Below are 11,701 nucleotides of genomic sequence, written 5' to 3'. Positions count from 1 at the left end.
GACTGTGACTGCCCGAGGAAAAAAATGATCAATTTGTGTCGTCTGTGACATCTTTTCACCTCACAAAATTCATGTTCATCTTACTTATTACTTTTCTTCTATAAATTTCATGTGCTCTTTACAAATACTACCTCCGTCCGGGTTTATTAGGCCCCTCTTATTTTGGGCTAAACTTTGACTTAAAATTTTAACTAATGAAATGTAAACTATATGTCACAAAAATTATATTGTTGGAAAGCTTTTCCAAATACAAATCGAACAGCATAATTTTGTTAGCATATACTTCATAGTTTAGTAGTCTATAGATGATCAAAGTCAGGCCCAAAATACAAAGAGGCTCAATAAACCCGAATGGAGGTAGTATACATGAATACTACACCTGAACTTGGATGGAGGGGCCCAATAAGGCACAACATCTTTTGAGCTTGGATGAGAAGTTCAGGTGTGCGGTTGCCTTTCTTCCACTGTTTTAAAATAAATATTCTCGGCTTTCATATTAAATCTGTAGGCCTTAGATCTCAGAATGGGGGGATACATGTTTATCCAAGCAAAATGTTTGATGTGTATGTACAATATTGTTAACTTAATTAGACTCACCAGTCCCTCTCATACTATTACACAAGTTAGTCAATTCCCATATCAAATTCATCTGAATTATTTATGTAGGATTCACTCATAGCTAAACATACATAAAGGGGCACACGTCAGTGGGGTTTGTTGCATAGCCTCATATGGCATTTATGTCTAGACTACGGTGAGTCGATCTCCTGCCATTGAACGGATTGTCGCTTCTCTCATCTAGGCTCCATCCATGGCTATTTCGGGGCACCCTTAATTGCATATGTTAATTGTTCGATAGTCAGATGGACTTGCACGACATTGAACTACTGTGGCCCTATAGCTTGAGCTTGCCACCGTATTCCTCAGGTAGTTGGGAGTCGTCAATGGCGTCCCGAAGAGTGGCATCGAGGTCCCTATCAACGACAAACACAAACTTCTTTTTTGTCTTGTCATCGATGAAGGGGTAAACCATCTTCCATGCAGCCATGAACATGTAGGGCACATTGATCAGGAACACACGCCCCAATCGCTCAGGGTAATAGCTCTGCATGATGTCGAGCGCTGCCACATAGCCTCGGATGTCGTAGTTTGCATACCCCCACCCTCTCAAGTCTATCACTGCCGCAAACTTCTCCTGCCCCACCGGCAACCTATAACGACCAAGACAAACCCATCAATTAATAACTCGACTGATGAAAGGAGATTGCTATACGGACGGCAAAATCAGACAACTCATGAACGGCAGTGATAATCTGGCCGCACACATGCATGCCCACAGCGGTGCAACGGCCGTTGGATTTCTTGTCGTCCACACATCGTCCATGTTTTGTCGTTCATAGAGCAGTTTCGCTGATGAAACGTAGCTAGCTAGTATGGAAAATCAATATATGGATGTACCTGGTGCATATTTTGTCGAGGACATAGGCTACATAGCGCTTGAATCCGTCAAGGTCTCGCCGGGCGGGAAAGTGGCGTGCGCCATAGATATATGCCATGGGGCGACCAAGACGATCGAAGCCCTGCATGTCGACCCTCTTCTTTACGATCTCGTCGCGCACCTCCTCGCCGGAGATGGAGCCATGGGGCTTGGTGACACGCTTCCAGGCGAGGTACTGGAGGAGCATCGTCGACGCCTTGCCAATGTTGTAGTCCCGAGCACACAGGAACCGGCGCAGCACGAAATCGTCCTCCTCCTACACGTGGACGATAGCGTAGATCAACAGGTGGATTGTTGTTGCCCACACATACGATACATGTTTTCTTTACAAAGACATTTCCATTCAATCGTTATATTGAGTTGATACAACCACATTGAGCAAAATGTCAGGCCTCTGCATAACAAGATGGACAGCCAACACGTCGAAATATGAAATAATTTATCTTGCAAAAAAAGTAAGAATAGAGCAACAACCTAAGATGGAGGCCCAATCTTAAGATTACATCACCATCCATGGTTGAACAAAAACCTCCCTTGCCATAAGCTTATGTCGGGTAGTCATGAAAAAAAAAATCTCGTAGAATAGAGCAAGTAAAAAAGCCGATATGTACGATGCATGGTTGGATGGCCAATTCTATAAGGATGATTGACCATCAAGATTGGAGTGCTGATTGGACGTATCTCCTCTCCTCGCAAATGAGAAGAGTGGTTGGCCAGCCAACCACTATCAGCTAATTAAGCTAGCACAGCAACCTAATTTAACCGTGCTGATTGGGAAATGAAGTGGTCATGGGTTTAGGGAGTCGAGGACAGTGACAGGGGTCAGTACTTTGGACAACAGTGTTTCTACTCTAGCCGTATCATTGTGTCATGTCGGGTGTTTAGTGTCGTGTTAGATTCTGGCTTGTACTCACGCGACGAGCTGACGAGGAATCAAGCAGACGATGGATGGATGCGGTAGGGTAGGCTACCTTGGCCGCGGGGTCCTGGGCCTCGGCGACGGCCCTCAGCTCCGCCACCTTCTTCCACTCCGCCGCGTCGCCTCCGTCGCCATGGCCGTGCTGGCCCTCATCAGTACCGAAGTCCATTCCTGCTGCAATGGAGGCGCTCGATCTGCTCTGCTCTGGTCTGTGTTGGCCGGTAGAGGGCTGGCTGGTTCTTATAGCCGTAGAAGGCTTGGGATGAGCTGGGTTGCTGCTGCGTGTCTGAGCGAATTAAAGCTGCATGTGACCTCTAAATCATAGGCTCGAGCATGAGCGTGAGCGAGTGAGGTGTTCCGTCCCTGTCCGTCGGCAGGAACGGAAATGGACGAGACGCACTGGACGCCCACATAGCCACACGTTTCTCCTATAGTATTTAGAGCTCAGTAATTAGGACCCAAATCTCCTCTGCAATCTAAAAGATTGGCAGTACTTTCTGCACTACTAGCTGCCTACTCCATCTAAGAACAAGATTGGTGTTTCAGCTTCACAACTCACGAGCACGTCCGTCTGCCACACTAACATCGTATTCGTACGTACTACGTTACGTAACATCCATCTCTCGCAGTTGCGTTGGTTACACGGACATCCACTTCTCTTCTTCGCTGGAACTTGGGAATTGGTTAGCTATCAACAGTGAACGGTAATGAGTTCATGGCAGACAGACACGTACACCCAAAACCGCTGGGACGGGGGTCGGTGGGACCTCACGCTTGAGACTTGAGAGAAAAGAAACTTGAGTGCTGCTATACACACGACGTTGTTCAGCCGGTTTGTGCACGATCGCACTCATCCAACCGTGCATGCGTTGGACAAAGTGGAATCCAGCGGCTAGATCAAGCATCGTCCAGTGTTCGGCTGCTGTGTATCGTCTGCTTAGTACTTCCGAAGAAACTTTGCGTCCGATCGATCATCCTCACGTTTATTTGCGATTAATTAAAGGTCGGGTACACACGACACGAGCACCACACCACAACAGTGTTAAGTAAACTGCTATACTGCCGAGAACGTACACACGTCCTCGCTTGGTGTCTGGCAGAGTGAGTGAGTGGGTTATGGGCCAACGCCCAACGGCGGCGAGATCGCCATCGTTTCCTCGTGAAGCTCGTTCGTTTCGCAATCACCATTAATTGGATCCGCCGCTGACACACAGGCAGACAGACAGATTTCATTCATGCATGCCGTCGCTTAATTCCTCTGCCTCCTCTTTTATTCGGAATAATTCCTCTGCCTCCTTTGCAATTAGGCTGTTAGAGCAACTTTAATAGAACGACCCATTTTGTCCGCGGCCGTTCGTTTGGATCGGCACGGACAGAAAAGGCGGCCCAACGCGCCGACCCAAACGGACGCGCGGACCCATTCCCGGCCCATTTTTTAGCCTGATTTGCGTCGGCGTGGACACACAACGGACGTATGTGCGTTCGCCTACTCCTGTCCCCGGGCCCGCTGGTCTGTGGCACATCGGCCTCCCTCCTCTGGCCAACAAGCAACCCTCACCCCCCGCCTCCTTCGTCACTGACGCCACCGCCCATTTTTGCAGCGACTCTTCCAGCTGCCGCCGCCTCCACATCCGCCCAGCAACGCCGCCCTTGCCCCCAGTCGCCCGCCGCCGCCGGGGAGCAAACTAGTTCCCGCCGCCGCTTCCCCAACCGCACAGCTGCCCGCGACCAAGAAGACGCCTCGCCGCCCCCGCTACATACGACCGGCATGCTCGTCGGACGCCGTCACACTCGTCGCACGCCGGCAGGGCAGCTAGCTGGTCTGTGGGCGCCGCGTCTCCCCTCGCCGGCCGTCTCCTTCTTCGACTCCCGCAAACTGTTCGATAGTTTGCCAAGGTACGAAAATGGACTCTGCCGACGAGTACTTTTTCCACAATTTCATTTGCGACTCCGACGATTCCCAATATGTGATTTGGTTGAGCATATATGGACTCATGTTGGCAACCAATAGATGTATCTTCTTTTATTCGTTTGTAAAACTATGTGAAACATTTTTATTTTTATTTGGCCTGTAAACTATACTATTTATTTGGGCGGAATATTTTGTTTGTTAAATTATCATTTCATAATATGCTGAATGCAATGCACAATTGGACGGTTAGCCGGCCTCACCTGCACATATGGATCAGCGCATTGGGCGCGCTGCTGACCCATATGAAAAACAGGGCGGACGCCGAACTGGCGGCCGACCCAAACGGAGAAAAAACGGACGAAATCACCGTCCATTTGGGTCGGTCCATTGGAGTTGCTCTTACCATTCATTGGACATGTGGTTTGCAAACTCATCAAAGTCCGCTATTAGGCTGTGGAGTTCCAAATCCAACACCAACCGATAGATTGCAGCACGTGCTGACGCAGTACCTAGGGCAGATCAGCCTAGTTTTTAACTTTTTATACATCATCTTATGCGTCGTCATTAGGTTCCACGAATTTAAACTTTCGGCAAATTGACATGTTCACTTTCACACTTATATTTGGGTGATTGAGTCAACACTCAACACACGCTTGACCTAGCTTTTCGTTTAACGTCATATTGGTATCTTCTGCTATCATCGGACCAAATATAGGATCATTAAAACATTCAAACCTCTTTCATATGAGGTATCACAAGAATCATTTATAATGTCTTTTCTTTGACAAGGATGATCCACCAATAACTTTAAAACTAGATGATGCCCCGCACATTGTTGCGGAAATATTTTACAACATATTTTAATGTGATTCGTCGTTTGAAACATGAATATTTGAAGTAATAATATAAAAAGCTAAAACTGAAACTACATATAATTTATTATGTTCAATTATTATATTGTTGTAAAAAAATTATTAAATATAAATAACATACTCCCTCCTTTCATCTATATAGGGCCTAATGCATTTTTTGAGGCTAACTTTGATTAAATATTAGAGCAATAATATATGACATGCAACTTACACAAAGCACACCGTTAAATTCGTATGTGAAAGGAGCTTTCAATGATATAATTTTCACATTGTGCATGTCATGTACTATTAATCTTGTCAATAGTCAAAGGCGGTCTTAAAAAACGCAATAGGCCCTATATAGATGGAAGGAGGGAGTAGAAGAATGAAAATTCTTATGTACTATGTTTGCATGTTGAGATGAGTCTTTTTTTTCATGCATGTTTAATGATGAAGTGGCGTGCTTGCATGTTGAGACACATATGATATCAGGGATGAGCCTTTTCTCATGCATGTTTTTTCTGAACATCAGTACAGACACAAGCGCTCATATACATGCGCATACACTCAGCCCTATGAACGCACACCTGCACACCCTACCCCTATGAGCACCTCCGAAAGACTGAGCCGGCATATCATCTTGAAATTTACGAAGTCAGCGTAGACACCTTGTCGTCGACGGGAACGTCTCCTCCCACTGAATGCGCATCGCCGGAAATCCAGAAATAAATCCAGGAAAAAATACGAGCATCAGGTTTTGAACCCTGGTGGGCTGGGAATACCACAATCCCTTTAACCATCCAACCACAGGTTGGTTCGCTTTTCTCATGCATCTTGTGGGATGATTTGGCATGCTTGCATGTTGTGAGAAATAGTTAGTGGGGGCTAGTTATTTAGATATAGAGGATTCTTATCTCTTGGATAGTTCTCAACATAGACCATACACCATTATCAATATGAATTCAAATACTTTCTAATGATTTTTCGTTGTAGCATACGGGGTATCTTCTAGTTACCATGGTGAATGCGATTGGGCACCCATGAAGTTAGGGCGCCACCGATAGGAAAGATGACGGCGCTGTGACACAACAGGTGAGAGCAGGGTACTTCCCCCTATGACCATCCCGGTACATATCGTAAATTTGCCCTTACTTCGAAGGCCATGTATAAGGCCCATATTAACGGCGAATCAACCTGGGGTTGAGTTGGTAAGGTGGACAGCGGTATCCCCAACCCATCAGGGTTCAAATCCTGGTGCTCGCATTATTCCTGGATTTATTTCAGGATTTCCGACGATGCGTTTTTAGTGGGAGGAGATGTTGGGGAACGTTGCAGAAAACAAAATTTTCCTACGGTTTCACCAAGATCCATCTAGGAGTTCATCTAGCAACGAGTGATTGGATTGCATCTACATACCTTTGTAGATCACGCGCGGAAGCGTTCAAAGAACGGGATGAGGAAGTCGTACTCGACGTGATCCAAATCACCGGAGATCCTAGCGCCGAACGGACAGCACCTCGGCGTTCAACAAACGTATGGTCAGCGTGACGTCTCCTCCTTCTTGATCCAGCAAGGGGGAAGGAGAGGTTGATGAACATCCAGCAGCACGACGGTGTGGTGGTGGATGCAGGGCGTCACAGCAACAGGGCTTCGCCGTATACTGCGAGAGAGAGGTGTAGCAGGGGAGAAAGAGGCGCCAAGACTCAAGGTATGGCTGCCCCCTCCCTCCCCCCCCCCTTTATATAGGCTCCCCCAGGGGGGGCGCCAGCCCTAGGAGATGAGATCTCCTAGGGGGGCGGCGGCCAAGGGTGGAGTAGCCCCCAAGGCAAGGTGGGGCGCCCCCCCCACCCCTAGGGTTCCAACCCTAGGCGCATGGGTGGGCCTAGGGGGGGCACCAGCCCACTATGGGCTGGTTTCCCTCCCCACTTTGGCCCATGGGGCCCTCCGGGATGGGTGGCCCCACCCGGTGGACCCCCGGCACCCTTCCGGTGGTCCCGGTACAATACCGGCGACCTCGAAACTCTCCCGATGGCCGAAACTGCACTTCCTATATATAATTCTTCACCTCCGGACCATTCCGGAACTCCTCGTGACGTCCAGGATCTCATCCGGGACTCCGAACAACTTTCGGGTTACTGCATATTCATATCTATACAACCCTAGCGTCACCGAACCTTAAGTGTGTAGACCCTATGGGTTCGGGAGACATGTAGACATGACCGAGATGGCTCTCCAGTCAATAACCAACAGCGGGATCTGGATACCCATGTTGGCTCCCACATGCTCCTCGATGATCTCATCGGATGAACCACGATGTCGAGAATTCAAGCAACCCCGTATACAATTCCCTTCGTTAATCGGTATGTTACTTGCCCGAGATTCGATCGTCGGTATCCCAATACCTCGTTCAATCGACGTAACCCTTTACTTTCCTCCCACTTACTTCTTTCGAGAGAAACTCCTTCTCTAGAAAGGATCCATTCTTGGCAACAAAGATCTTGCCTTCGGATCTGAGGTAGAAGGTATACCCAATAGTTTCTTTAGGGTATCCTATGAAGACGCATTTTTCCGACTTGGGTTCGAGCTTTTCAGGTTGAAGTTTCTTGACATAAGCATCGCATCCCCAAACTTTTAGAAACGACAGCTTAGGTTTCTTTCCAAACCATAATTCATACGGTGTCGTCTCAATGGATTTCGACGGAGCCCTATTTAAAGTGAATGCGGCAGTCTCTAAAGCATAGCCCCAAAAAGATAGCGGTAAATCGGTAAGAGACATCATAGATCGCACCATATCTAATAGAGTGCAATTACGACGTTCGGACACATCATTACGCTGAGGTGTTCCAGGCGGCGTGAGTTGTGAAACTATTCCACAATTTCTTATGTGTGTGCCAAACTCGTGACTCAAGTATTCTCCTCCACGATCTGATCGCAGGAACTTGATTTTCCTGTCATGTTGATTTTCGACCTCACTCTGAAATTCCTTGAACTTTTCAAAGGTCTCAGACTTGTGTTTCATTAAGTAGACATACCCATATCTACTTAAGTCATCAGTGAGGGTGAGAACATAACGATAGCCACCGCGAGCCTCAACACTCATTGGACCGCATACATCAGTATGTATGATTTCCAATAAGTTGGTTGCTCGCTCCATTGTTCCTGAGAACGGAGTCTTGGTCATTTTTCCCATGAGGCATGGTTCGCACGTGTCAAACGATTCGTAATCAAGAGACTCTAAAAGTCCATCAGCATGGAGCTTCTTCATGCGTTTGACACCTATATGACCAAGGCGGCAGTGCCAAAAGTATGTGGGACTATCATTATCAATTTTACATCTTTTGGTACTCACACTATGAACATGTGTAGCATTATGCTCGAGATTCATTAAGAATAAACCATTCACCATCGGAGCATGACCATAAAACATATCTCTCATATAAATAGAACAACCATTATTCTCGGATTTAAATGAGTAGCCATCTCGAATTAAACGAGATCCTGATACAATGTTCATGCTCAAAGCTGGCACTAAATAACAATTATTAAGGTTTAAAACTAATCCCGAAGGTAAATGTAGAGGTAGCGTGCCGACGGCGATCACATTGACCTTGGAACCATTCCTGACGCGCATCGTCACCTCGTCCTTCGCCAGTCTCCGCTTATTCCACAGCTCCTGTTTTGAGTTACAAATGTGAGCAACCGCACCGGTATCAAATACTCAGGAGCTACTACGAGTACTGGTAAGGTACACATCAATTACATGTATATCACATATACCTTTCGTGATGCCGGCCTTCTTGTCCGCTTAGTATTTAGGGCAGTTCCGCTTCCAGTGACCACATCCCTTACAATAAAAGCACTCAGTCTCGGGCTTGGGTCCATTCTTTGGCTTCTTCCCGGCAGCTTGCTTGCCGGGCGCGGCAACTCCCTTGCCGTCCTTCTTGAAGGCTTTCTTACCCTTGCCCTTCTTGAACTAAGTGGTTTTATTCACCATCAACACTTGATGTTCCTTTTTGAGTTCTACCTCTGCTGATTTCAGCATTGCAAATACTTCAGGAATGGTCTTTTCCATCCCCCGCATATTGAAGTTCATCACAAAGCTCTTGTAGCTCGGTGGAAGCGACTGAAGGATTCTGTCAATGACCGCGTTATCCGGGAGATTAACTCCCAGCTGAATCAAGCGGTTATGCAACCCAGACATAGTGAGTATGTGCTCACTGACAGAACTATTTTCCTCCATCTTATAGCTGAAGAACTTGTCGGAGACTTGATATCGCTCGACCCGGGCATGAGCTTGGAAAACCATTTTCAGCTCTTCGAACATCATATGCTCCGTGTCTCTCAAAACGCTTTTGGAGCCCTGGCTCTAAGCTGTAAAGCATGCCGCACTGAACGAGGGAGTAGTCATCGGTACGTGCCTGCCAAGCGTTCATAACGTCTTGTTCTGCAGGGAGAACAGGTGCGTCACCTAGCGGTGCTTGTAGGACATAATCTTTCTTGGCAGCTATGAGGATGATCCTCAGGTTCCGGACCCAGTCCGTGTAGTTGCTACCATCGTCTTTCAGCTTGGTTTTCTCTAGGAACGCGTTGAAGTTGAGGACTACGTTGGCCATTTGATCTACAAGACATATTGTAAAATATTTAGACTAAGTTCATGATAATTAAGTTCATCTAATCAAATTATTCAATGAACTCCTACTTAGATAGACATCCCTCCAGTAATCTAAGTATAACATGATCCGAGTTAACTAGGCCGTGTCCGATCATCACGTGAGACGGACTAGTCAACATCGGTGAACATCTTCATGTTGATCGTATCTTCTATACGACTCATGCTCGACCTTTCGGTCTTCTGTGTTCCGAGGCCATGTCTTTACATGCTAGGCTCGTCAAGTCAACCTAAGTGTTTGCATGTGTAAATCTGTCTTACACCCATTGTAGTTGAACGTTGGAATCTAACACCCGATCATCACGTGGTGCTTTGAAACAACGAACTGTCGCAACGGTGCATAGTTAGGGGAAACACTTTCTTGAAATTATTATGAGGGATCATCTTATTTACTACCGTCGTTCTAAGTAAACAAGATGCAGAAACATGATAAACATCACATGCAATCAAATAATAATAGTGACATGATATGGCCAATATCACATAGCTCCTTTGATCTCCATCTTGGGGCTCCATGATCATCTTGTCACCGGCATGACACCATGATCTCCATCATCATGATCTCCATCATCGTGTCTCCATGAAGTTGCTCGCCAACTATTACTTCTACTACTACGGCTAACGCGTTTAGCAATAAAGTAAAGTAATTTACATGGCGTTTCTCAATGACACGTAGGTCATACAAAAAAATAAAGACAACTCCTATGGCCCTGCCGGTTGTCATACTCATCGACATGCAAGTCGTGATTCTTATTACAATAGCATGAACATCTCATACATCACATATATATCATTCATCATTCATCACAACTCTGGCCATATCACATCACAGAACACTTGCTGCAAAAACAAGTTAGACGTCCTCTAATTGTTGTTGCAAGTTTTATGTGGCTGCAATAGGGTTCTAGCAAGAACGTTTTCTTACCTACGTGAAAGCCACAACGTGATTTTTCAACTTCTATTTACCCTTCATAATGACCCTTTTCATCGAATCCGCTCCAACTAAAGTGGGAGAGACAGACACCCGCCAGCCACCTTATGCAACTAGTGCATGTCAGTCGGTGGAACCGGTCTCACGTAAGCGTACGTGTAAGGTTGGTCCGGGCCGCTTCATCCCACAATACCGTTGAGGCAAGATAAGACTAGTAGCGGCAAGAAAGTTGACAACCTCAACGCCCACAACAAATTGTGTTCTACTCGTGCAAGAGAACTACGCATAGACCTAGCTCATGATGCCACTGTTGGGGAAAGTTGCAGAAAACAAAATTTTCCTACGGTTTCACCAAGATCCATCTAGGAGTTCATCTAGCAACGAGTGATTGGATTGCATCTACATACCTTTGTAGATCACGCGCAGAAGCGTTCAAAGAACGGGGATGAGGAAGTCGTACTCGACGTGATCCAAATCACCGGAGATCCTAGCGCCGAACGGACAGCACCTCCGCGTTCAACACACGTACGGTCAGCGTGACGTCTCCTCCTTCTTGATCCAGCAAGGGGGAAGGAGAGGTTGATGAAGATCCAGCAGCACGACGGTGTGGTGGTGGATGCAGGGCGTCACAGCAACAGGGTTTCGCCGTATACTGCGAGAAAGAGGTGTAGCAGGGGAGAAAGAGGCGCCAAGACTCAAGGTATGGCTGCCCCCTCCCTCCCCCTCCCTTTATATAGGCTCCCCTAGAGGGGCGCCGGCCCTAGGAGATGGGATCTCCTAGGGGGGCCAGCGGCCAAGGGTGGAGTAGCCCCCAAGGCAAGGTGGGGCGCCCCCCCACCCCTAGGGTTCCAACCCTAGGCGCATGGGGTGGGCCTAGGGGGGTGCACCAGCCCACTATGGGCTGGTTCCCCACCCCACTTT

General features: G+C 47.2%; 1 protein-coding gene across 1 annotated transcript; it reads right to left on the bottom strand.

Annotated features, from left to right (window-relative positions):
* Positions 1-516: 516 nt before the first annotated feature.
* Positions 517-2,660, bottom strand: LOC119289401 (phosphatidylinositol transfer protein 3-like). The gene is made up of 3 exons (XM_037568734.1): positions 2,470-2,660; positions 1,459-1,754; positions 517-1,211 (listed from the first exon to the last, which is right to left on the bottom strand). Exons 1-3 carry the CDS (start codon positions 2,584-2,586, stop codon positions 896-898), a joined length of 729 nt encoding a protein of 242 aa, XP_037424631.1. The 5' UTR covers positions 2,587-2,660; the 3' UTR covers positions 517-895.
* Positions 2,661-11,701: the final 9,041 nt, after the last annotated feature.

Source organism: Triticum dicoccoides, chromosome 4A (genome assembly GCF_002162155.2).
Source record: "Triticum dicoccoides isolate Atlit2015 ecotype Zavitan chromosome 4A, WEW_v2.0, whole genome shotgun sequence".
Classification (NCBI taxonomy): Eukaryota; Viridiplantae; Streptophyta; class Magnoliopsida; order Poales; family Poaceae; genus Triticum; species Triticum dicoccoides.
The sequence above is the reverse complement of the archived record's forward strand: the minus strand, read 5'-3'. Positions and strand labels throughout refer to the sequence as shown.

What these genes read in the sequence shown, in the direction of transcription:
- LOC119289401 (XM_037568734.1), bottom strand. Translation starts at nt 2,586, where the DNA reads ATGGACTTCGGTACTGATGAGGGCCAGCACGGCCATGGCGACGGAGGC. An exon ending in CCCAGGACCCCGCGGCCAAG is followed by an intron (nt 1,755 to 2,469) that starts GTAGCCTACCCT and finishes GTCCACGTGTAG; the next exon opens with GAGGAGGACGATTTCGTGCT. An exon ending in CTCGACAAAATATGCACCAG is followed by an intron (nt 1,212 to 1,458) that starts GTACATCCATAT and finishes TGGTCGTTATAG; the next exon opens with GTTGCCGGTGGGGCAGGAGA.